General features: G+C 41.3%; 1 protein-coding gene across 1 annotated transcript in view; it reads left to right on the plus strand.

The window, feature by feature from the left end:
* CACNA2D3 (calcium voltage-gated channel auxiliary subunit alpha2delta 3) overlaps positions 1–27,825 on the plus strand; it is a 768,110-nt gene that overhangs the window by 541,114 nt on the left and 199,171 nt on the right. The window contains 3 exon segments of the mRNA XM_036869418.1: positions 1,520–1,537; positions 21,861–21,932; positions 23,393–23,473. Coding sequence (XP_036725313.1) covers positions 1,520–1,537; positions 21,861–21,932; positions 23,393–23,473 — 171 coding nt within the window.

A 27,825-nucleotide genomic window follows, 5' to 3' on the forward strand; every position in this document is an offset into this window, starting at 1 on the left:
GGGATAATAAGAGTACCTAGTATTGGGTTGTTGTGATTTAGTGGGGTGATGCAAATAAAGGGCTTAACAAAGTGCCTAGTGACAAGTTCACACTCAATAACTGTTAGTCTCTATGAAAAGTAAGTCTTGAAAATGATGTAATTCTTAGATTTGGTATTTAATATATGGATAATGTTATTTCCATTCCAGATTAGAAAATGCTTTTCGAAACACTGCACGCTGTAATGGCAATCACAAACACCGTGACATTAAACCGCAGCCTAATAGACTCAATGTAGAAAAATAGATAAATATATCTCATAAATATTCAATCTTTCTCCACATACCTATAATTTCAATTCCTTGCCTGTGCCATTGGGAAAGCTATTATATCTTATTTTATGGATTGACTGACTGCCTTTCTGTTGTTCTTAGACTATCAGCCTTACTTCAGATGCATAAATCCTTGTTCATGCTTCCTTAACCACCAATAAAGGGAACAGTTACTGTGCTACAAAGCAAGAAAAATTGACTTTAAAAACAACATTCTTCTAATGGTCTTACCTTTATGTACAGTACAGTTTCTCAACTTCGGCACAGTTGACAGATGGGCAGGATAATTCTTGGTAGTGGGGGCTGTCCTGTGCATTGTAAGATGTTTAGCAGCTTCCCTGGCCTCCACCTGCTAGAGGCCAATAGCTTTTGCTCCCTCCACTGCCCCCAGTTTTGGCAGCCCCACATGTCTTCAGACAGTCCTCCGCATTGGGGAACTGTTGGCATACAGGAAGAAAGAACTCGGCCTTCATAGTGTGTGCTTTGGGCCACTGGACAGAATAAGCTCAGGTCCAGCTTTGCAGGTCCAGAACTACCCAAAACACGCACTGTCAAACTCACAGATTATCTGTTGACTCTACAGATTCAGCAGATTCAGATAGCAGGTGGAATAATCAGCACCATAACTTTTTTTCTTTAAGATTTATTATTTATTTATTTATTTATTTTTGGCTGTGTTGTGTCTTAGTTGTGTTTGTTTAGGCATATGGGATCTTTTGTTGCTGTGCACAGGCTCTTCGTTATGGTGCACGGGCTTCTCTCTAGTTGTGGTGTGTGGGTTTTCTCTTCTCTAGTTGTGGTGTGCAGGCTCCAGGGCGCGTGGGCTCTGTAGTTGTGGCGCACAGATTCCAGAGCGCATGGGCTCTGTAGTTTGCAGCACGCGGGCTCTAGTTGAGGTGCGCAAGCTCAGTAGTTGTGGCGTGCGGGCTTAGTTACCCCTCGGCATTTGGCATCTTAGTTCCCTGACCAGGGATCAAACCCGAGTCCCTTGCATTGTAAGGCAGATTCTTTACCACTGGACCACCAGGGAAGTCCCAGCACCATAGCTTTATATGGGGAAGTGACTAGGCTTTAGTTTTTATTTTCCTCTTTCTCTCCCCGTTTTGGTCTTTCCATTTGCCAATGACAGCCAAATGAAGTTTTACAGTTAATCTTGACTTCTTATATAATGATTGTTTTTTCTTCTTTTTTCCCCCTTATTTTTCAGCTCCCTCAGGCACAAAAGGTAAACTCTTTTCCATCACATTCCAGTCATCCCCAGAACTCACGAATTGTGCATGCCTCCATGGTCTTGTGCATTCGGCACTGTTCATGACCAGTGAAATGGTTTTCCTCTTAGGACTTCGGGAGCCTGAAGTTGGGCAGGAACAGAAAGGCCAACAGACTTAGCTGTCCACTAGCCCCTTGCCAACTTAGTCCCACCAGAGAGCCGTATGGTGGCCAGTGGTTTGGGGATGAATCTATGCCCAACCATTTTGCTAAGAATTCTCAAATAATAGGTCAAGTGTAAGTTTGGCACATTCCTTCCAACATAGCATTCCAGATCTTCCCTGGGATACTTTCCTGGGGAGACAGATAATATGAATAATTAATTAAGCCCAGTAACCATGTTTAGATTCTGGGCTCTTAATCCAAATCCCTGAAACTCACCTTGGGTTTCATTAATTGCAAAATCAACAGCTGCTTTGCTTGTCTCAACACCCATACCACCCAGAGAGCATTAAAGCAGAGTTCTTGCCAATGGTCAGACCCTTTCACTGGTCCTCATTATCTGTCTGAGATGATCTGGTGCCACCATCTAGAATGTTCTCTGTCCAGAAAGATTCCATGTGGTTGCAGTGCTGGCTTTGCTGTATCATTCCCATGGCATGTCACTGCATCCTAAGGACAGTTATGGCAGAAAACATGTCACGTGATGCCTGCTGCGTTGTTCTTGTGTATTTCACAAACACAAGCAAGATTTTCAGAAGATAAGAGTAATTTCTGGGGCCCAGATGTGAGTTGGTTTCATTTCAAGAGTTGAGGTAGGGCGCCACCCTGAAATTTAAGCAGTACCTCCTAAGCTCTCCAAATCAGAGATGATTTGGTTTTTTCTCACTAAGAGAGATATCACAACTGCTCTACAAAAGACAGTCTGTTCAGACCATATGGACAACCAGAGGCCCAGAAATCATTACACAATTACTCAAATATATTTGAGATATTTAAACAAGGCAAGACATGCTAGTGTGTGACTTGGCTTGTGGTAATGTTTGATTACACTTCAGTGCCATCACAAAAGGACTGAACACTTCATTAAAAGTTAAAGTATTTGAGTAGAGCAACAGCTTCCAGGGTAAATATATGGTCAGAATTCCACATTATCTGGAAGGCTCGGCATCTTTGATAGGTCATGCTTGCTTAATTGCCCACATTTGAAATTTCTTTGCAAAGCGACTTAAACTCAGTGCCTAAAAATGGACTGGCCTCAACTTACTAGTATTTATTCATCAAATTTCCACTGATCCATAGACAAAAGCATTCGCTTGTAAAAGATTCCTCATGAATTTGAGGTGCCATCAGCCATGGAATTTAAAACAAATTTCAAAACAAACCAACACAGAATATGGTAAGAACAAATGTTGCTGGGCCATATGATTCTTCAGTAGCACTTAGCTCATCACACTCTTTTCTTCTATCATCATATCTTATCTTGACTCACATCACATGCCCTGAAAAGTGAAGCTTATTATTATGATCATTGAAAGTTCAGAAGTGAGGAAGATGCTCCAGGGGCTTTTCCTGTGTCCCAAAGATGTTTGACTGCCCAGCAGATTTGTTCTGCAACCCTAGATGACAAAGAATCACCCTGCCTCCCATTCCTCACTATGGCTACAAATGGTCTTCTGTTATAATAGAGAAAGGTATTTACCTTAAACAAAAAATTAAGAGCCGTGTGTGAAATGATTTCAGAATTCTTTGGATAGTTTCTGGGAAATTCAGCTCTTTGGAGAAGGAGTTTGACTATAAACCTCGGGTATCCGGGCTGGAAGATGAGGAGGGTTGAGGAGAGACACATTGCTGATTGAAGGCATTCTCCCTCAGGACCACTAGTCTCATTGTTGATGTATAAGCATCCCTGCCCCTCATGTTCCTTCTCTTCCCCTCCCCAATGTTACCAAAGGCTTTTGCTAGAAGGTTAAGGTTCTTACAATCATCAATTCCCCTCAAATATATTGTCTTGCTGCTTGACCAGCAAAAGAAGATGGTGGGTTCCATTCTAGCCTTTATCTGTTTGTGACCATGAGCAAGTCATTTAACATCTCTAAGTCACTTAACCTCTTGTTATTCAACAAGAACGAGAGACTAACTTTGTAGTTTTGTCATGAGAGTTATTTCTCTTACTTGCACCTACCACAGAGCCTGACATATGCTGGAACTCACAAAATTTAGAGTTCCTATTACCATTTGCTCAGCTTGGCCCCCAGTGCTTTAGAGCAGATGAAGAGTGCAGTCAGACGTGATGCGGTGGTCTGGGACCTCCATAGTGTTTTGTGGTCCTGACTCAAGCCTAATGAATAATCAGGAGATGTCAAAAGAGCCTAGAAGGAATGTGATGCTTCTCTTGGTTCATTAAAAACTCTGTGTATCACCTGCCTGTACCTCCTACATGGAGTCAGAAAGAAATGGAGACTGGACTTGAAATCCCAACAAAGCAAAGGCTTTCAGAAACAATTGTTTTGAGAGATTTCTTCCCAAAGCCTTTGACATTACCCATAGATTTCACCCATCCATGGCCATGATTATAATGAGTCCCTTCCAAACCCAAAAGTTTGTTGTTCCGGGGGTAAAAGGGAGGTAGCTCCAGCTGCTCTGTCTTTGGCCAGCTTTTCACATGAGGTCATGAGTGCATACATTGCACCATATGGTGTCTGCATTTGTGCTGTGTTTTTGTTGGAATCTCTCTTTGTATCATCTGCAACTGTTTTCTCTATAAATATTTTAAATAGTTATGTCTCTGTAAACATGCTTATTTTAATCTCTTGGCTGATCTACAACTAAAAATGTCCCATTTGGGTATCCCTCTTATGTGTAGCAGTCATTAATGATTGTTGTCTATAAATTATCATTTTCGTGATGCTAATAATTTGAGGGTTTTCCAAAACTTCTCTTTTAGCCCTTTTGGCTATTTTCTAGAACAATGGTTTGCACAAAAAAAAAAAAAAAAAAAAAAAAAAAAGTTTTGTTTTTCCTGTGATTCTTAAGCACCTCTGAGATAATTTCTAGACTCTATAAATTTCAACCCTTAATACAAAATAGGGGTAGTACTAACTGGTTATACACTTGACCAATAAATATTTTCACCAAATACATAGGCAGTGTCCTGAATCTTGGTTAAAAAAAACATGTAGCAATACAGACCTGATGCCTTCAGGCCATCACAAAACTGTTCTTTTTAGTGAAAATTGAACCACTTTCTCCAATGGATTGATTGTTCTTGAGTTCAACAATGAAGAGAGGTCCATATGTAAGAAAGGTTTGCCTTTTTTCCCTTACGTGGTACTTGACTTCTACAAAAATGGCTGGGAGATTCCATTTTATAATAATAACAGAATTACCCAAAGCCTTTGCAAATGTATGTTCAGTAGTCACAAAAATAGTCCAGTTTTCGTACTACGTATTCATCCATGTAGGTTCTGTCTATGGGAACTAAACATCAGTTGTTCACTGTGTGATTAATCACTATAGCATGGAGCCTTGAATACTTAAAGGAAAAAATACTCTTTGGGGTATTCCAAATTTGGCTGTTCACATGGTTAACTTTTCCACACACAGGTTTTCCCCTCCCCTTCATTTTGTGCTGTCTTCAAACAGCTTTGGAATTTGTCAAAGACAGTGTCTTGAAAGTTTTGAAGGTACTCCGTGTCTTGCCTGGCACTATATTAGTTAATATCAGCCCGAAAATTCTGAGCAGGCATAAGCATTTTTCTCAAAACCATAGTTAAAGAAAACCACATCTCTAATCCTGTTTGGAACAGCAATTGATGGATTCAGGGCTGCACAGTATGGCAAAACGATCCCTGTTTAATAGCCAGACCGTGTGTTTTGTTTCCTGTTAGGAATAGCTTAACTTGCCTTCTTGAACAAACACAGCAGGGCTTGAGATCTGTTGTTCTATGCCTGCTGTGATATTCTGTGCTGCTTAACTTGTATGAGGACTCAGGAGTGCATAAATTAGCTTCTTAAAAAAGTGTCGATTTTTGGTTTTTCTTTCAGGATGGAACTGTTTTATTAATTTCTCCCCCTAAGTGTAAATGGGATCCTGAATCCATTTGCATTTTCTTTGTTTCCTTGTTTATATTATATTTAGGAGGAATAAATGGAAGCAGTCATTTATCTAAAGACTTTTCTTTTCTTTTCTTTTTCTTTTTCTTTAGGTATAGACTCATGCAAGCAGAATTTGGCCAGCTCTTATCTCACTGTAATCAGATTTCAGCAATTGTGGGGCATCATTTATCATTCCTTGTCTCTTTTAACTTCTGCACTTTGAAATGTTGACTTGTCATTGAAAACAGAAATTTGAAAGTTTGCAAAGCTGCTGATTTCAGAGAACTGTAGGTCTAGTGATTTTAGTGTTTCATTACAGTTATATAACCAGCTAAATCGATGCAAATGAAGTGCAAAATGGGGAGGTGATAACTATTTACGTTTGGATCTGGTTTATGACTCATTTGCTTTTACCTTGACTGGCTTTCTGTGTAAATTATTATATTTTGTTTTGATACTCCTGTTTTCTTCCTCATCATTTACTGTTTTATAGGAACCCATACAGACATCTTTTATATGCGTTCCCAAGCTCGGGCTGTTAAGATTGACTATCCTCAGAGTGCAAAAGATGATAACTACATCTTAAATTAGTAGATTTATTTTGTGAATAAGGCAAGGGAAATAGAAAGCGGAGCAAGTCCAGTCACTTTAGCTCCCCCCATGGTCAGTGTGATGGATTCTGTGGAAATCTGAGTTACAACATATTGGTCCACCATAATGATGATTACAGAACCAAACGTTTTATTCTTTGCGGTAGTTCCATATGAGTGTATCTGTGGCATTCCAGACAAGCTGCCCTGCTGCTGAGAAAGGAGGTGAACTTTGCAAGGTTCACAGCCGTGTGAATCTTGGCCAGTCCCTTTCCCATTGGCCCTGTTCAACTGTGTGTTTGAGACCATAAATAAATGAATGCAAGACCCTCAGATTCAAAGCGTATGGCTTCCTGATGGCGGGATGACCAGCAGAACAGTGCACAGGGGCTCTGGCTGAACCCCTATATGGGCTGATGGGGGACCAGGGAGCTCCATTTTGGAAGCAGGGTGCTATTTGCATTTCTTATTTAAGAGAACAAATTTGTTAATTTTAAACAACCTCATAATGTGTGTCTACTTGTGTATCTGGAAAAAAATGTTCAATTTGTACCCATTTTCATATGTATTTGAACTTCTGTAGCATTATGTACTATTTCTTTTTTAATTAATTTATTTATTTTTGGCTGCATTGGGTCTTTGTTGCTGCGCGTGGGCTTTCTCTAGTTGCGGTGAGCGGGGGCTACTCTTCGTTGTGGTGCACGGGCTTCTCATTGCGGTGGCTTCTCTTGTTGCGGAGCACGGGCTCTAGGCGCGTGGGCTTCAGTAGTTGTGGCTCGTGGGCTCAGTAGTTGTGGCTCGTGGGCTCTAGAGCGCAGGCTCAGTAGTTGCGGCGCACGGGCTTAGTTGCTCCGCGGCATGTGGGATCTTCCCAGACCAGGGCTCGAACCTGTGTCCCCTGCATTGGCAGGCGGATTCTTAACCACTGCGCCACCAGGGAAGTCCTGTACTATTTTATAATAAGGAAAAGAGCAAGGTGACAACCGAGAAGTACATGAGCAGCACTTGCCAAGCCCCACCCACGATGAATGCTTAACTCAACGAAATAGTACTGATCATGCTAGTCCATTGTACCTTAAAAGAGACACATTTGATACAAATAAAGCAGAAATGGTTTTGAAACACTGGTATAATGTGTTCTTTAAAAAAAAAGACTAGACGTTGTAAAGTCAAAAACTAAGAATTGATTTAAAAATCCCTAATATATCAATGCTTTCTAGTCCCAGACTTACTTTTTAGTGTCTTAGAAATTTAAAGTCTTCTTTCAAAAAATTCTCATTTAGTTAAGATATGTGAATGTCTTCTACTATTTATTTAAATTAAGCACAACTATAAAATATGACTCTCTTGAGGTGTTAAAACAACACAAACTCTACTCATAATATTGCTAAAATGAAATTGCCTTTTCTTTTGAAAGTCAAAAAAAATCTAAATAAAAACAGTGGAATTTTAAAACTTAAATTGTTCTTACATCTCCCCACCCCCCACCCGCACCAAAGAAATTTATATACCCTTCTTCCTTCCGTATAGAAGGGAAGGCAGAGGATTGAGAAAAGTTCTTTCAAAAAGCCCAATGAATGGGGGTATTGTGGCAGTAATGTCAGCATAACCCATATTAAGCCTGGGACAGTCTTGAAGAGGGTATTACAGGACACCCGATGTTCTGATTTCCTTGCTTCTAGATGCAATTCTGTAGGTCATTCTTATTGATCCTCAGGCAATATTGAACTCAAAGAACTGGATTGCTATTTTGAGGCCCCCCTCTGTATTTACTGATAGATTTAGAACACCTGTATCCATCACTTGACACACTAGATGTGTTTCCTGAAAAAGCAGTGTATGAATCTACAGTTTATTGGTCAAGACCCTGGAAATGAGTACCGTTTAAAGGACAGCTGCATGGAATAGCTTAATGAAGTAAAGAATTAAGCAACCTAGAATGTGTGAACTTGAGCCAGAAATACAATTTTTTCTGACTGTGTTACTATGTTTCCACTAGCTCAAAGGAGAGAGGGAGAGAGAATACACAATGAACAACATTTCAACACAGGACTAAGCAAAATCAATATAATTCAGTGACTAATTTGAAAACTAAATCTCTGTCAAAATATAAGTCAAATCTATATCAAATCAATGGCAAATAACCATCAGTGATTTTAATCTGACTATATAGGTCCTCACAGGAGGGACTTTCCTGAGTGGCAGATGTAGTGGGTAACTCTCATGAATTACTCAAGAGAAAACATACACTTGCACTATATACTCATAGGCATTGCCTTTTCTTTCTTCACTTTTTTTGGCATAATTTTTTTGATACAAACAATTCTAATTTTCATCAACAGAATTTGTCTACTTTTATTGTTTCTGCACATCAAAATTGGAAAATTGGTCTGCCTTTTCAGTTTTTTGTACTAACGTCATGTATTTGTTGATCTGGTCATAGCTCAGCTGCCTGATCTTTTTTCCAGTCACATTATTCCCAGGTTAGACCCCCAATTAATGGATATATATTGATTACAAACCCAAATGTAGCCCAGTTCCATGAGAACTGGAGGCACGGTTCTGTGCAAGCTTCCAGGCATCACATGCCAAAGGATTCAACTGAAATGACCCTCTGGGGCAAACTGGAGCAGTTGTGCAATCGTGTACAGCAACACTACTGAGAAGTCCAAAAGCAGAAAGTTAGATGTTTATCCCTTCAAATTAACTGGAAGGGTTTTGGAAAACCTAGCCTAGTTTCATGAGGTAGAAAAATGTCAGGCAAAGGACTAATGCCATGGTATGGACTTTCTTTTTCCAGAAATGACTCATGGAATTGAACCACTTGCTGAATCATGAGCCCTGTGTGCTTGGATTGGACCCATCCATGTTTGCCCAGGCCTGGGACACATTAGATGATTTGGCCGGGTGCTTCTGAAGCATCTGTCCTTTCTTTTCTGACCCCCTTCCTCTCCAACAATTTCCTTCCCAACGTGCATCCTTCCCAACCTTCTTTAATATTTACAATTACCACCACCCCCAACTGCTTCCTAAAGCATATTGTCTATATCATGGAATAAAGGAGAAGTATTTTTTTATTTTGTATATGTAATTTGAATGCAGAGATGGATGAAGTTCAAATTTGGTAGAGCAGTGGATGGATTTCAGAGAAGCTTAGCCTAGAATGGTCTTTATGAGAACAGCTGCACTTGTTGGATGTGTCAGGCACTGTATTAGATGCTTTGCATCTACAATTCTATTTAATTCTCCCCAAAACTCTTGGAGATATTCCTATTTTAGGGATGCTTTGCTTGGTTGCCTCTTTTACTTCATTCCAAGATCCTTAAGGCAAAACATGACATTTGTCTTTGTACCCCTAAAACAGGAGGCTGAGGGCAGAATGATTTGGACAGGGGCTCTAGTGTCAGGTAGGCCAAGGCTCAAACCCCCCACCCTGCTGCCCTCTGTGACCTAGAGCAAGGTACTTTGCTCCTTTATCTTTAATTGATTCATCTGTAAGATGGGTATAGACATTTTACAGGGTTAAATTTAAAGCTTTATAGATGTTAAATGTTTAAAGCAATGTTTGGTAATAGCAAAACATGTTTGGAAATAGAATATGGCTGAGTGGATGGGTGGATGGACAGATAGAAGAATGAATGAATGGAAGGATGGATAAATACAAATGACTCAAGAAGTGAGTAACCTGTTCAGGAATATTTCAGGTCTCTTTGCTTCTGTAGCTCATTTCTTCTCTCTGTGCTGCTTTCCAAGGAAATCATAGTGTTCAACTAAGCAGTTTTTGTTTTAAGTCCTTTTCCTTTACCTCTGTGACATCATAAACCTTTTGCCCCTATCATCAGCAGCTGCACGTAGGTACCAGCCTCCCAGACTCTCGTTACAGTCTACGTTTGACCTCACTGGCACAGGCAAGATACACAAAGAAAGATACTAAGAGAAGGAGCCAAGAGCAAGTAGAGGATGCACAACATAAAATGGACAGCGGTAGCCCTGGAGTCTTGTCCAGATTCTGGTACCAGTTCTCTGTGACTCCTCTTCCTCTCTGAGCCTCATTTGTAAAGTAAATAAAAGGACAGGATTAGAATAAATTCATTCAAGGATCATTTGCTGAGTGCTTCTTATGTACCAGGCTCTGTGCTAAATGCTATGGATAAAAGGAGGAACCATTCCCACTTCTGCCCTTGGAGTTCACAGGCTCTACAGAATCCCCAGCTTTTCTTCCAGCCACAGTGTTCAGTGACTTAGCTGTATTAACAGTTTGCACAAATTTGGTCCTAGATTGTATCTTAGGTTGTAGAGTAAATATGATTATCTTTGTAGTGAAGTTTGAGAACATCTGGTTCCCATTTCCACTTTGTTAGGGAAGGTTTTATGGAGGAAGCAGCATTTCAGGGGGTCTTTAAACAAGGGAAAGGTTTCGTCCCAGGGCCCCGAAGCCCTGACTGTTGGCACTGTTTTCAGGCATCTATTTGGGAGGCGTCTAAACCATAGTTTGTGAAAATATAAATCTTTGGCCACAATGGGGGGTCAGTTATGTGTCATAGCTGATCATGAATATTGGCCAAAATCCAGTGCCCCATAATAATTCCTATTGTCCTTATTTTGGGGCATTCCTGAAGTAAGCATGTTGTACACTAATAAAGCAGTTCCCTAAGACAACTTTCAGATATGTTAATCTGTAATATTCTCTCGTCCATGGGTTTGCTTATATATGTGTCCCTGGTCAAAGGCAGCATCCTCCCTCTGTCTAGATATTTACCCATAAAATGTATTCCCTGCTCAATGACTTAGATCTTTGAAACACTGGGAGAAAAAGAAACAACATAAAAATTTTCCTGAATAATAACAACTTTATTAGAAGAAAGTTATTTTGAGATTCTCATCCAGATGATCTAACATTATCTAGCAGTATCATTCACAAAGTTGTCTTTAGGTTGTTAAAAAGAGAAAGAGAGAACAAACAAATACAACAATTTAGTTCATACAAGATGCAGTTAAAGTTCAAAGAGGGAAATCTGATTACTTTTATATTTAGACAACCTAAAATACAGTGAATCTCATAAGAATTCAGGATTTCCAAATCTCAGATGCAAGTAATAATGATTCAATAAAAAGAGGAAAAGTTTTGGCTAAAAGCAAAGTGTCATTTATGTAGCACTCTCAAGGACTGAGTGATGACACTTTACCAAGACAGTCAAATGCAAAGCAAGGGAGAAATGTTACTTGGAAGGTTTACTTCTTCTTTATTATTCTTATTCTCTACTGCTACTTTCTTTTTTTTATAAATTTATTTTATTTATTTATTTTTGGCTGTGTTGGGTCTTTGTTGGCGCGTGCAGTCTTTCTCTAGTTGCGGCAAGCAAGGGCTACTCTTCGTTGAGGTGCACGGGCTTCTCACTGCGGTGGCTTCTCTTGTTGCGGAGCACGGGCTCTAGGCGCGCGGGCTTCAGTAGTTGTGGCACTCAGGCTCAGTAGTTGTGGCTCACGGGCTCTAGAGCGCAGGCTCAGTAGTTGTGGCACACGGGCTTAGTTGCTCCGTGGCATGTGGGATCTTCCTGGACCAGGGCTCGAACCTGTGTCCCCTACGTTGGCAGGTGGATTCTTAACCACTGTGCCACCAGGGAAGTCCCTCCACTGCTACTTTCTTAATGCCTTAAATTATTCAGGGTTCAGGCATCTTGCAAAAATATTGAAAAATGCCAGTACAAAATGGGAATCTAAACAATGGTTGGTGTTCTTAATTTGTCTAGATTTTAAAAAGGAAAGCAGTTCATCTGAGTAGTATCATAAAAGACAGGTAATTCATATTGCTTACATTGAAAGAATCAACTCCTCAATTAAAAATAATAATGCCTGCTTTTTCTAAATCTCTTGTTATGAAGAACATCCAAAATACTGATAATCAAATATAATATGTTTAACCCAGAATATAAAAACTTTATTCTGATAGCATTTCCATGTCAAAGTGTTACCATGGTTTGTTTAAAGGACTTTTTGATCTTTATGCAAAAAGGGATTTTAAAAATAGGATTACTGTTATATATTTGTTTGTTTATATTTATTTATTTTTAAGGCATTAATATTCATTGCAAGCATATGTTACTGGGTGGTTTTATTTATGTTTTCTGTAAGTGAGAATTTATGGGATGTTCTTATTATTAAAATAATCATACAGAAAAGAGACAAATTTTTTAAAAACACTTAATCAAAGATACACACACACACACAGAGCCAATAGTGATTTAGGAATCTTTTGGCTTTATCACGGAAGCAAGCTATTCTTGCTTTCCCTTCTCATTTCAAAATGACTTCTTAGATTATTGAGAAAATGAATTTTTAAATGTGCCTGTGTATGTAAATCCTCTCATTTAAAACTAACCACTATTGAAATAGCCAGCAAATTTCATGATCATCACTAATAGCTGTGGCAGTCTAAGTAATGTGAGAGTAAAATTCACAGCCAGAGTCAGATAACGTTAACATTAGCCAAGCAGACAGTGTTGATACTGTGCTCCCTCTTCAGGCATAAAATGCACCAATAGGATTTAGTTTCCATGTCTCAGTGGGTCTCACTTGTTTTCTACCTCTGAAGTGTGTCTATATGTGTCTCCAGAGAAAAGGTCCTTCTGCATATACCCAGTACAAAAAGTTAAAACAGATCATTGAGTATGGTTCTTACTATATTCTTGCCCTGATACTTCTGTCCAGTACTGAGGATAAGGGATGTTGTAATGGTAGAAGGAGAGGGAGATTTGGGGGAGGGGAAGTAGGCAGACATTGAAAAGGAGTAGGTACAGAGCACTTTTTTTGATCTGGGAATAGGTGGAAAGGTCCAGGGATCTTTTCTGTGTCTTTTCTGTGTGTGTGACCAGAGGGTTGGGGTGGGGGGGTGGTGATCTCTACATAGCCACATACTCTGCACATGCCCTCTTTTCTAGATCTGTGTTTCCTTGCTATTCTCCTTAGTGCTGTCTCACCAACTAATTTGTACAGAGTGTTATTCTGATGACTTTCTACTCTCCAGCTCTCCCCTCACCATGGAGTGTGAAAACTGGAGAACATGGGTGCCATCTGTCCCACCCACATTGCCCCTCATCATGTGTTAGCCAGAGAATGGCCCCTGGGGGATTCCGAGGTCATTTGTAAACTTGAGCTCATGTAGAAAGGAGAGAATGCCAAGGAGTTGGCTTCCCTTCTGTTAAATCTGTGTTTGAGAAAGTAGGTGTGAAAGAACCCCCCTTTTCCTGCATGCCCTCATCACATTCTAAGATCCTGAACACTTTAAAGAAACAGTGGTTCTCCTTTCAAAATGTTTCATCTGATATTTAAAAATGTACACAGCTGCATCTTTCCACCAAAGGTTATTGACAGAAGGAATAGTTGATATCGCCTATCTGTGTTTCAGTTCAGTGGGGAACTAAGTGACATTAGTTACAGTTTAAATACATTTTTATTGGTAAGGCCCATACTCTGGAAATGGCTTATCACCCAGGACCTTGTGCCTGCAATTCACCCTGACTGCCTCTAGATGGTGGTAGTGTCTTTTCCTGGAGTGCGATTTAGTGTTCATACCAGGTGTTGGAAGGAAGACACAGAAGAAATGCAGCTGTGTACTCACAAATTACATAAACATATATAAAATATTTATGTATTGTTATATATTTATATGATATACTCTATTAATGTAGTCAATATGCTGATCAACTTTAATAAGAAAAGAAAAACATACAAACATAGGAGGAGCAAAGTATAGAAGAAATATATTTGCAGAGAGTTAGTGAGTTGGCCTTTATTCTTGGCTTAGAGCCATTCTCTTCCTAAGCTGAGTTCCCCATTTGTGCACAACCTTCTCATTGAGTCCCAGCCTCCAGGGCTGAACACATCTGGCAGGAGGCTCTGCTGAAAACTACCTGGCAGCCCTCAAACGGGCTTCCAAGCCTGCTGCCGTTAACTCACTCAGATGCCTCCTCAGGGCCAGGAGTCCTGCTTGCCTTCTTTCTCTGGGGCTTGGCACTCACCACCAGGGGTCTCCAGCTGTAGAATAAACAGAGCATTCTGCCACTGGCCCTGGCAAACTTCCTCTGATTGGAGATATGAAAGAAGGCAACATAGCAGATGTCCTCCAAAAGTCACAAATCCAATCCATGTTCATTTGGGCAAAGAGAAAAAACTTACTGCCTCAACTAACCCAATAGAAGAAAGCATGGATGGAGTTGATCTTAGGGATGAAGGCATTCAGGACTGGTACCTTCCCTCCCTCTCCTCGTTCCTCCCTCCTTCTCCTTCTGCTTTTCCCTCACCACACACACACACACACACACACACACACACACACTCACACTCTCTCATCTCTCCTCATCTCTCTGGGTTGACTTTATTTTCTCAATTGTTTCTCTGTGAGGAGGGGACATAGTTGTCAGGCTTACATTCCTAAAACCACACACAAAGGAGTGTAGAGAGTTTTTCCTATTTGCTCCAGATGGAAAAAAGGAAAAATCCCCAAATAGCCCATTTTGAATCATGTGTCTAATTAATAAACCAATCATTGTGGCCTGGGCAGAGTTTGTGTGTATTTTTGTGTGTATGTATATATGTATATGTATGTGTGTGTGTGTGTGTGTGTGTGTGTAGTGCTGTGGTTGGCACAGCCTGGGTTGGATACCCAGCCACACATGCAGGATGGGAGAGGTTAACTGTCAAGAAAACCTTGTGAATGGAAGGGGTGAAGAAGATTTCCCTAAAGGAAGGGGTTGATATTTGCAAAAGAAGGAAAAGAAAAGTGCCGGGCAATTTTTTAAAAAGGTCTCCCCTGCATTGTTCCATTTGTAAATATTTTTAAGTATAGAGTAAGTGATGAAATTGCTGTGCGGCAGGGAACTTGTTCCTAGTGCTGTTAAACTGGTTCTCAGAAAGCTTCTGCATTTGTCCTATAAGCCCTGAAAGATATCAGTAAATGCTGGACATTTTAATTTTAGTTAAGGCTGGTCATAAAGAAGATCGCCTTGTGCTCACGTATCGAGAGCTAGTGTACCCGCCCCAGCCAGCTCTTCCCCATTTGCCTCATTAGCTTTCCTGTCCCCACTAAGACCTATGTCTTATTCCTGGTTGTCTTCCCAGCACATGGCATGGAACTTGGCACATAGCTGATGCTCAAGGAATGTTTATCAAGGGAATCAATGAATAATAATGACTAGACCTGCAGCAAAATTGATAGACCACAAATCTGGTTCTGTTATCGTATCTGGGGCCACACCCTAGAGCTGCCTGCATCGAGCTAGTGCCACTGGTGGGAAACTAATCAGGCATTAGGAGGAGAGGCCTGGCATCACTGCATGTACCTCACAAATGCATATTCATATGAGCCCACATGCATGATTAACTTGGGAAGCTGACAGGAAGCAGTCAATCTGTTGAGCAAGTTTGTGTTTTATAAACCAGATGTTTGGTATTATTATTCATCATTTCCTTTGATACCAGAATGGTCTCCATTATGTAGCATAGGAAATGAAGGATATGGAATAATATACACTTATTATACAGCAGAACACCACAACCAAGCATTTCAGAGGCCTGTTCAAAGCCTGGGCAAGTGTAATTGAATGGCAGTTCATTTTAGGATTCCCACTTGGACTTAAGTTAATGGGATTTTGCCCAGATGGACCATTGTGACCACCCCCCCCCCCACTCCTACCCTTGGAAAATGAATGTTGACTCTATTTCTGAGTTTTTCTTGGAAGCCATGTCTGTGAATCATAAGCAGTGCTCTTGCCTCAGTGGCTACTACAGGTTAGGGAGCCACAGGAAAGCAGGGACCCCCTACTGTAGTGTGGGGACAGAGGGTGTCTGGCTGTGGTTTGCTGCATAACTCCTGCTTGGTGGTCTTAAAAAAAAAAAAAACCTTTTGCCACCAGCTGCTATTTCCTATGGCAGGAGTACAGAATGCCTTTCAATCGTAAAGTGCTTACTGTGCAAATTAACTTTCAATTTGATGTTCACTCTCCACAAAATGTTTAAGATTCACAGAACCCAGACCCAGTGGAAAGTGGGAAAGATGGATCTGGTGGGTGCAGAAGAGCATCTTCATGTTGTGCAAGTCATATTTCCAGAGTGTTGCCAGCCCTCATGGCCATACCGATGAGCTGGTATAACATCAGAAAGGCTACAGGTTAGGGTTCTGGCCAAGCCAGTGCAAATCTGGGCCAGAATTGTCCCTGAAAGAGGAACATGTGAGCTCATAGTAGTGGCTAGACTGAGTTCACTGCATTTCCCTTGTTTACCTGGGGCTGGTTAAAAATGAGTGGTTTCTGTACAAATGTAATATTATGGGTTTTTTGAAAATTTTAAGTAACGATGCAGTAATTATATTTGGAATTAGCCCCTGAGTGAAGTTGTTACTATATTCTGGCCTTAATATTTGGAAGTTAGTTTCCCGTGATCTTGTATTTATGCCAGGACAAGTACCAGTGATTTATAACTGATTTTTACTGTTTACAGGAAAAAAGCTTCATTTCTCATTATTGTCAATGGTATGTTTTGATTTTATCCGTGATACATGTTGGCATTGCTTGAAATTTTGATTTGAGTTGCAAAGTGGAAGTTGCCCAGGGTTATGGATCAGCTCAACTCAGTTTTCTTTGTAGCATTAAGGATTAATCAAGGAGTCAGAATATGGGAAGATTTCTGATTTTGAGGGAGATGTTTATCGTGGGTTGGTTCTGCCTTTGAAAATGGCCTTGCATGCCCCCATTGATGGCCATAGTATACTTTAAGTATTTTTAGCAAGATGTTGGAACCATGGTTCCACAAACTGTTACATACCAGTTGGTTTGGTTCCTGGCAACAATAACTGTCAGCATCATCTCATAGTTAATGTTATTTGGTTCTTAATATGATACATCAAGTTTGTTTATTTATACTAACACCAAAATAAGGCTGTCCCAAATAATAGATTACATGATTACAATGTGTATTACTCAGGATTCTCCAGAGAAAGAGAACCATATGAGATATATATGTATTTTTTTTCTTAAATGTAAGGTAAGTATACACACACCCACACACATACACACACACAGAGGGAGGGAGGGAGAGAGGGAGGGAGGGAGAGAGAGAGAGAGAGATTTATTTTAAGCAATTGCCTCACATGAATGTGGGGGGCTGACGCATCTGAAAAACTGTAGGGCAGGTTGGTAGGCTGGAAATTCCAGCAGGATGGAATTTTACAGTCTTGGGTCTGAAGGCAGTCTGGAAGCAGAATTTCTTCTTCCTTGGGGAACCTTTTTTTCTCTTAAGGCCTTGAACTGATTGGATAAAACACACCCAGATTATGTAGGATAATCTGCTTTATCAAAGTCTAATTTTTTATTGAAATATAGTTGACATATAACATTATCTTAGTTTCAGATGTGCTACATAGTGATTTGCAAACATTATGAAATGATCATCACTATGTCTAGTAACCATCTGTCCCTGTACAAATTATTATGTTACTGACCATATTCCTTATGTTGTGTATTATACCCCCGTGGCTTATTTATTTTATAGCTGGAGGTTTGTATCTCTTCAGCCCCTTCACCTATTTCGCTCCCACCCGCCCCCCACTCTGGCAACCATCTGTTTGTTGTTTCTGTGAGTCTGTTTTTATTTTATTTTGTTTGCTTGTTTTGTTTTTTAGATTCTACATATAAGTGAGATCATACAGTATTTGTCTTTCTCTGACTTATTTCACTTAATATAATACTCTGTAGATCCATCCATGTTGTCACAAATGGCAAGGTTTTTTTATGGCTGACTAATATTCCATTGTGTGTATATATCACATCTTCTTTATCCATTCATCTCTCAATGGACAATTAGTTTGCTTCCATATCTTGGCTATTGTAAATAACGTTGCAATGAACATTGGTGTGCATATCTCTTTTCGAATTAGTATTTTTATTTTTTTCAGGTAATTACCCAGAAGTGAAATTGCTGGATGATATGGCAGTTCTATTTTTATTTATTTATTTATTTGTTGGCTGTACTACGTGACTTGTGGGATCTCAGGGACTGTACCTGAGCCCTCAGCAGTGAAAGCATGGAGTCCTAATCACTGGACCGCCAGGGAATTCCCAGCAGTTCTATTTTTATTTTTTTGATGAGCCTCCATACTGTTTTTCACAGTGGCTGCACCAACTTACAACCCCAACAGTGCACAAGGGTTCCCTTTTCTTCACATCCTCACCAACACTTGTTATTTGTTATCTTTTTGATAATAACCATTCACTAACAGGGATGAGGTGATACCTCATTGTGGTTTTGATTTACATTTCTGTAATAGCAATGCTGAGCATCTTTTCATGTGCCTGTTGTCCATCTGTTTGTCTAATTTGGGAAAACGTGTATTCAGGTCCTGTGCCCATTCTTCAGTCTGGTTGTTTGTTTATTTGATGTTGAGTGTATGTGTTATTTGTATATTTTGGAAATTAATGCCTTATCGGATATATAATTTGCAAGTATCTCCTCCCATTCAGTAGGCTGCCTTTTCTTTTTTGTTGATAGTTTATTTTGCTCTGTAAAAGCTTTTTAGTTTGATGAGTCCCATTTGTTTATTTTTGCTTTTGTTTTTCTTGCCTGAGGAAACACATCCAAAAAAAATTGCTAAGACCAATGTCAAAAACCATACTGCCTGTTTTTTGTCTAGGAGTTTTATGATTTCAGGTCTTACATTTAAGTCTTTAACTCATTTTTAGTCTACTTTTGTATATGATGTGAGACTGTCCAGTTTGATTCTTTTGCATGTAGCTGTCCAGTTTCCCTAATACCATTTATTGAAAAGGCTGTCTTTTCCCCATTGTATAGTCTTGCCTCCTTTGTCATAGATTAATTGCCCATATAATTATTCATATAATGAACCCATGTAAGTGTGGTTTCATTTCCGGGCTCTCTATTCTGTTCCATTGATCTATGTGTCTTTTTTTGTGTGCCGGTACCATAATATTTTCATGACTGTACCTTTTGTAGTATAGTTTGAAATGAGGGAGCATGATCCCTCCAGCTCTATCCCTGCATGTGGCTCTCTGCACAGCCCCAAGGTGCTCAGGGTGCTACCAGCCCACTGTTGGGTGGGGCTGGGTCCCTGTTGCTCTAGGCTAGAGGGAGGATTCCAAAACGGGGCTTGCCAGTGCCAGTGTTGTTGTGGAACAAGCTCCTGAAAATGGTTGCTGCCAGCATCTCTATCTGCAGGGGGAGTCCCAATTGCCTGCTGCCTCTCCAGGAAGCTCTCCAAGGTCAGCAAATGGGTCTGACCTAGGCTTCTTTTAAACTACTGCCTCTGTGCTGGGACCTGGAAAGTGTGAGATTTTGCGAGCACTCTTTAAGAGCAGAGCCTCCATGTCCTGTAACTCTATGGCTCCCCTAAACATAAGCCCTGCTGGTTTTCAAAGCCAGACGTTCTGGGGTCTTGTCTTCCCAGTGTAGGATCCCTGGGATGAGGAGCCTGCTGTGGAGCTCAGACCACTGGCTCCTTGGGGAGGACCTCTGCGATTGTGATATTGCTCCTGTTTGTAGGTTGCTGACCTGGAGGTATGGGTCTTGACTTTTACCACGTCTCCGCCCTTCCTATCCATCTCGTTGTGGTTCGTTCTTTTTGTCTTTCGTTGTGGAAAATCTTTTCTGCTATCTTTAGTTTGTTCTCATAGATAGTTGCTCTGTAAGTAGTTGTAATTTTGGTGTGTCCTTTTGGAGGAGGCGAGCTCTGGGTCTTCCTACTCCACCATTTTGGCCATCTCTAAACCCAACTGATTTAAATGTTAATCACATCTAAAAAATACATTCACAACAACATCTAGACTGGTGTTTGATCAAACAGCTGGCACCGTTGCCTAACCAAGTTGCCACATAAAATTAACCATCACATCATGAATTCCCAGTCCTTGAGGGATCTTGAGATTCTTGTGTTGTTTTGCTTGTCATGGAGGAATATAGGCCCATCTTGATATAGAGGTAAAACTAATAAAAACATGGCCTCCTCTATCCCTGTTAGGAGTTTTCCCAACGCATATAAGTTTCTCTTTAACTATCATGGTTATTGATGGTGGAGAGCATTGCCTTTTAACAGTGCTTCTTGGATTTTAATATGCATACTAACTATTGAAATGAAGATTCAGATTCAGAGAATCGAGAGAGGGCTTGGGATTATGCATTTCTAGGGCACTCAGGTGCCAGAGGTACTGCCATTCTGTGTACCATATTACAAGTAATGAGGTCCTATTGCTCAAATAACCTATTGGAAGAACAAGACTGGTAGAAGATTGACTGAGTTTAATGACCTTTTCTCAGGAGGCCAGTCAGTCCGTGGGGACCTCAGTCCATGGGGACCTCTAAATTTTAGGATCTTCTCTTTATAATGCCTTTTCCCAAGAAGACTGAGGGAGCAACATCTGCTTTTTCTATGGAATTAAAGTGACAGAGAAGTGCCCAAACATCAGAAAACACTCTAGACTGAAGATAGTGGATTCTTATTCACAGATTGCTTCATTTGAAGCTTGAATGGGCTGTGAAACCAGGAAGTAAACCTCTCCCACCAGACTTGCCAATTTTGGTCTCTATCCGCAGTGCCACATGCCTTGATCTTACTGGAGACTCTGCTACTTGCTAGCCATGTGACCTTGAAGGCAGGGAAAGGAAACTAGCATCTTTTGAGCACCTGCAGATGCCAGGTACCTTGCTGGGCAGTTTCACATTTTATCTTCATGGCAACAATGCTGGGGAATAGTTGGCATTATTTCATATGAGGACACGAAGGCTTAGATAATGCAGTTCATAAAGATTCAAAGCTGAGAATTAGAGCGAGGTTTGTCTTGGACCAAAGCCTACTGTGGTCCAGGACTCAGTTTCCCCATTTGTTAATGGGGCAGAGTAGGGGTTCCTGCCTTTCTCCTAACACTGTTGTGAAGGACGGATGTGATGGTGGTCTCAATGCATTTGTATGCAATTCAGTGAGTTACAGAAGTGTATTATGTGCCAAATTTCAAGGGTTGTTCTTCTGGGAGGGATGTTCAGCTTCTTACCAGTGATTTAAAGATGAGCTGATCAAATTATTTTTTTATTTTGTTTGTTTTCCATCTGGGACTGGCATACAGAGATATGCAGAAGTTCAAAAAGGCCATGACTCAGCTACCTTGGGGAGAATAAATGCTTCCAGATTCCATTGTTTCCAGCAGGGGCAACTCATAAAACCCCTTATGCTCATGCTTTCTGATCCTCAATTTCCAGATTAAGGAGAAGCATTAATATTGCACATATTGAACATAAAAGTCTGCAAAGTAAAACAGTAAAATCCGTCTGTAGTAATAAAATAAAATGAATCACTGAGATTAAAACAGGGCTTTATTTGAACTCAAATAGCTGAATGCAGTAAACAGATCAGCTGGAGTGACTGATGGTAACTGACGTTGTTTCCCCTGCTGGGGAGGAGGGGCTGGGATCTTCACCTACAAGTCAGGGTGGAGGAATGTTGCACTCCCACCTACGCTATAAAGGCTCAAGTGGACCCTGGTCCATTCCCAACAGCCCCTGGTCAGGAAAGGATGAGATAGTCAAAGGGTATGGCCTCCAGCACTATTGATCCCAGATCATTCTCAGGTAACTGGCTTTTCTGTCTCCATCCAGCTTGCCAATGATCAGGGCCCCGTCCTGATGACCACGGTCGCCATGCCTGTGTTTAGTAAGCAGAACGAAACTGTGAGTACAGTGACTGGATTTCCTACCTGATGCTAGGAGCGTTGTTATCTCAGACCCCCTCTGACTCAAGCTTTGGTGCTCTTTATTTACTCATTTAATTTAAGGATGGAGGGTGTATAATTTTTCCTCACTTTTAATCCTGCTGGTAGCATCATGAAATCAAGAATAGATGAGAGATGAGACTTCCCTGGTGGTCCAGTGGTTAGCGGTCCATGCTCCCAATGCAGGGGCCCCAGGTTTGATCCCTGATCAGGGAACTAGATCCTTCATGCCGCAACTAAGAGCCAGCACAGCCAGAAAAAAAAGAATAGATGAGAGGAATTCAAGCAGGCATCATTTTACAGTTTGTAGCACTCTTCCAAAATTTAAGTGTTTAAATGACCAGGGGAAGGAAACCCCCAGAAAGAATCCTTGATTGTGGTGGGTCAACCTCTCTCTGATTTACAGGTACCAGCCTTGAATTAGATTCCCAGGGCTGTGGCAACAAAGTGCCCCAAACGGGATGGCTTACAACAATAGAAATGTATTCTCACAATTCCAGAGGCTAGAAGTCCAAAATCAAGGAGTCAGTTCTAGGGAAAACTCCTTCCTTGCCTCTTCCAGTGGCCCCAGAAGTTCCTTGGTTTGTGGCAGCGTAACTCCAATCTCCACCTCTGTCTTCACGTGGCCTTCTTCTCTCCTTATCTCTCTGTCCTCTCTTCTTCTTATAACGACACAAATCATTGGATATAAGCCCCATCCTACATCCAGGATGATTTTACCTTGAGATCCTTAATTAGTTACATCTACAAAGGCCCTATTTCCAAATAACACAGCCTGAGGTTCTGGGGACACTTGAATTGGGGGGAAACAACAGACAACAACGATGTGTATTTTCTTCTAGAAGGCCCTTTCTGACATTAGAAAGTTTAGTACACCACATTGACCTTGGGACCTGGGACCCTGGAGGCCTATTCCTTCCCCTTAGTCCTTGATTCCAACTTGCTGCTAAATATGTGTTAGGGTTATTGTATCTTTCTCTGGCTATTTAGTCTCTCTCTCATGGGCACCAGATGGCAGTGTAAATTGAGAAAGTAGTTAACATGTTAAGTGTTTCCTATAAAAAGTTTCCATAAGAGAAACTGATTAATGATCATAAGTCCTTAGCTTCTTAAGATTCTTGATTTTCAGGAGAGAGAAGAAAATAGTTTTTAGGGTGTCTTGGTATGGGTGTGTGTTGAGGGATATATAGTAGGTAATGTTTGGCCTGAGAAGCTACCATTCTTGCCTAGGAATATTTTGGGTAGCGGATGGGGAATAGAAGAGGTTCCCTCATAGAGATCCAGGTTAATCTTCAATCTCTCTCAGTTTGAAGAAGGCACCAGACAGTGATATATGGTGTGTGGCTTTTCAGGAGGTTCTATTTCTTCTACCAAATTAACATACTATTGTTGGTATTGTTTAATGTTTCCTTTCAACAGAGATCGAAAGGCATTCTTCTGGGTGTGGTCGGCACAGATGTCCCAGTGAAAGAACTTCTGAAGACCATCCCCAAATACAAGGTAATGCATCACGTAATTAATAGTCAAGGGCCAAATGCACAAGATAATTTCACAACCTGCCATAGTGACAAGGAAAACACGAAGGAAAGAGGCCCTTCTACTGTCTTTCTAGAGGGCTCTGCTTTGTTTTGTTTTGTTAGAATAATAATAGTCCAGGCAGGTCTGATTAGGTCTACACGTGCCTACCCAGGTTTGTGTGAGTCTGTGGAAATCTACACAAGTCTGTGCAGTTCTCCACAGGTCTTACATCTCTGATGGTTTTCTAAGCCCATCTTGACTCACCCCAATCTGAGGACCCTCTAATATCTGTTACTTCTTAACAGGAACCCAGTGAGGCACAAAGAAAAGGGGTCTCTGACTCTCGACTACGTATTCCCTTTATCTTGGAAGGTGATGGGGTACAAATTAATATTCCTTTCCTAATGCTGCATTAAACCTATGGCACTAAGGGAATTGTAAGTTTGTTTTAAATTCTGGGGATAGTTGAGAGGGTGGAGTAGGTAATTTTGGAACAAAGAGATTAGGGCAGGCCTTGGTAGGCCACTGCCTTGGGAGTTCAGAACAACATGGAAAAGAAACACTAGATGGAAAGGGCTCAGAAAAGGGTGGGGCGGGGGGTGGATATGCTAGAACCAGCTCTGCGTGTGAGGCCAGCCCTGCCTCGGGAGAGAGGGTCATGCCTTCCCCCTTACCTGGCTATATTCCCAGCACTCTGTTCCCAGAACTACTCTTTGGTTTATTTAGTTCTTCCACATTTGGGGAAAGAGGGGCTCTAATGGGTCATCCCAGTGCCACCCGCAGCCCAACGTCTTTCCATGAGAACAAGCATCCCAAGCTCCACATGATTTCCCAGAGGTCCGCGGATTGGATCTGCCCTGTCTGGGGCAGGCAGGCACACACAGTGACAGACTGCACTGCCACCTAGGCTGGGTGCAGGAGGTGGCAAGTTGCTATGAAGGGGACATGGTGGCAGTAACCATTTTGTGGTCCATAGGGATGATATTACTTGGTATTTATGTTCTTTGGCTGCTATGGTTAAATAAGCACTTTAACGAAATTAGAGCAACGGACATGCCAGGAGCCTGGTTTCCATCCAAGTCAAGTTCACACTCCACTACCTTTAGAGCAGTGTTGTCCCAGCTTCAGCCTTTTGCTTCCCACCATCGTAACACATTGTCTTTTCTTTGTACCACCTGCACAATTACTGAACAGATCTTTTTAAATTTCATTTGACTGGCACTTTTTCTTAATTATCTCTTCTAACCTCAGCCTGAACAGCCACATGTGAAGTCGTAAATTGAGATATGGTCATTATATTTTTCTGGTACATAGGTTAGCCAGGGGAGTAACATGACCAGGTTTTCCTTTTAAAAAGATGGCCCAGAGAGTCCTTGAACCCCATGCAGAAAACTCTCACCTGTTCCCTAGTGGGGGCTCCCCAGAAAAGCAAATCAAGAGGTGAGAAGAGGAAGGTCCCCTTAAGCCCTATCCCAGTGCTATGGAACTGCCCAAGAGTCGTCTCTGTGTATGCATGCATGGGAGTGCAGGGGGGCAGAAAGCAGCCCCTGCTCCTTGTCCTAGGAGGAGTTCATGGACTGACATGGTTCCCCTGACTGCACAAGGGTTGAAACCATACCTGTCCCCTCTTCCCCCAACACGAAGCAGACCAGCTCGCCCATCTCCATCTCTGGCCCACTCACAGACTGACGAGGGTTCTTTTTGTTCCCATCTGGAGGGAGGCAAGCTCCTTTGGGCTGGGAATCTGAGATTCTTGGCTAACTGGCAGGGCCCCCTCCCTTACCACCTCATTCCCTGATGTGCTGAACCTGCCTCACCACAGTTGTGAGAGGCCTTTCTTCCTGGGCCTTGGCAGGAAGAGGCAGTGGTTAGTGCTCTGGAAGCAGATACATGTGGAGTTCAGCTCCATCACTGAGGAGCTGGGTATGGACAACTCTCTCAAATCCTTAGTTCCTCTCTGTCCAATGGTGATAACAATAGAACCTGCTTGTAGACTTGTGTGAAGCATTGACCACTGTCATCAGTCAGGAGCAATGGTAACACACTAGTCAAGAGGACAGGTTTGACCCCCAGCCCCTGGTACCTGCAGCCCTCTTCCACAGGGGATACTGCTTGCAGAGAGCTATTGACACCTTTCCTACCCCAGATTCTGACACCTGTGGCTTCACATCCACTGATCCTTTGCTAACCCAGAATGCCCAACAGAACGATGGGTTAACTGAACAATGGGCTAGGCAGCCACATGCTGGGATCCTCAGCCACCTTTGAAAATGGGGTTTTCCAAGAATTTTGAAAGACACGGGGAAAGGCTTATGATACAAGGTCATGTGTGTTAGGCAAGATTCTTAAGTTTGACGACAAGGATAGGTCCACCTTTTGACAGAGGGCCAGGGTAAGAGCAAGAGAACAGATCACCAGGCATCACAGGAAACCCTTATCCAAGCAAGTCAGCTAAATGGATGACTGCAGCCAAATTGATCAGGTCACCCCTCAGAGGGCTGGATGCAAAGTGACAGGTGCAGAAAACACCTATTTAAAAAAGCACCATTTTGTGGTACAAAATGGGATGTCTCAAGGTATAATATTAGCAGATAACATTTGCCCAGTACTCGGTGCTGTGCAAAGAACATTACCCCCATCATGTTGTGAAACCTTCCTCAGGTAAGTGCAGTGCTGTTGTATCCATTCTACTCATAAGGAAACTCAGGTTTGCAGGGCTTATGTTCACAGAGCTCAGGGCTACATAAGTAGGAAGTGGTGAGTGTGATTTGAGCCTAGACCCACATTCTTAGAGCAGATCTAAGCCATTCACATACTACTTCATATACTCTCTGCACCATTATTTACTTAATACTTGACTTGTAAATCAGCCTGAAACTTTCTTCACTTAACTAAATTTTGATAGGAAACACATCATTTCTAAAAAGAAAAGCTAACGTCAATTTGCATTATAGAAGATAATTGTAAAAAAAATTATAAAAACAAAATAATGGTATTAAATAATTGATTGATTCCAAGGTTCTGAACTTGAAGTCTGTTCTCTCTTTTTCTTTGAAGTTAGTATTAAAGGCAAATGTTAAAGATATACTAATGGAAAGTTTTTTTTTGATATAATTAGAAGGATGGAAGAAATTTTTAAAAGGGCTGACTCTTACTAGTGGTTCTGGCTATAAAGTTTAACACAGGCCCTGTATGCCACCTAAAATCATCTCGCTCTACACTGTTTTTCCTAAGGAAGCAAAATAGGCCATGGGAAAATGATGGAGGGCTGAGGAGTGAGGACCATAGGGGATTGTTCAGACTTGGGGTATGTATCCCTGCCTCCTAGGGCTCCCCTTAGCCCTGGACATCAGCGCCATCACCACCCTCCATAAGCCCATGCTGCACCCTCACCTGTTGGTCCAGGCTTCTCAGAGAACCCAGAAGGTTAAGTTCTTCCCAGCGCTTCCTAGGTGGTCCTTAGCAATGCTCCACTCCTAGAAGAGGAAACTTCTTTAAACAAGCAAGGCATGTCTCTTCCCATATGCTAATTCCATTTAGGTGATCAAATTAGAAAGCTACCTTCATGATAAGAGGAAATGAACTCTAATCTAAAATCAGGCTTACAAAAGGTGGCCTCCTTAACAAAAGAACTTTCCTGATTGGGTTTACTGAGATGACAAAAGTCTTCCTACTGTCACCCTGGAGCCCTGACAACCAGGTTCATTCAACAACAAGGCTTTTACAGTTGAAGTTAAGTTTCCAGAGCATGATAGGACATCTGGTTGATCCAAACTCGCATAAGCACATGTTGGAAACAGTATAGCTGCCCGAGATGGAAACTCAGGGGATTAGGGAGGTATTTGAGGCCCCTAAAGATAGTGGACTTTACTTTTATTGAAATCCCCAGACTTAGGTGCCCAGAATTGCTGGCTTACTGCTTAAGGAAGGGCATCCCACCTTCCTTACCACTCTTAATCCTCTTGCACCATATAAGAAGATGTAGAAGCCCATATATAGGGCCACTATTTAATATATGCCCAGTAAATCAAGAAAGTGTGAACATATAGGAACTGATAACAATTACCCTGTGAGTCTGTTTCTCAAAGCTTCCTCTACTAGGCAATGTACTAAGCTCTTTATAGCATATCTCACTTAATAATAGGTAGACACTGCTATTACCCTTGGCTAAAGAAACAGAGGCTCAGAAGGTTTAAATATCTCGCCAAGTCTCACAACTAGCAATCCAAACTTTTAGCCTTTATTACCCTAGAGCCATTAGGAACAATAAAGGACAATAATAGTAATAGTTTAAATAATAGTTAAAATATTAAAAATAATATTAGTAGCTAAAA

The sequence above is a fragment of the Balaenoptera musculus genome, chromosome 11 (genome assembly GCF_009873245.2).
Source record: "Balaenoptera musculus isolate JJ_BM4_2016_0621 chromosome 11, mBalMus1.pri.v3, whole genome shotgun sequence".
Lineage (NCBI taxonomy): Eukaryota > Metazoa > Chordata > Mammalia > Artiodactyla > Balaenopteridae > Balaenoptera > Balaenoptera musculus.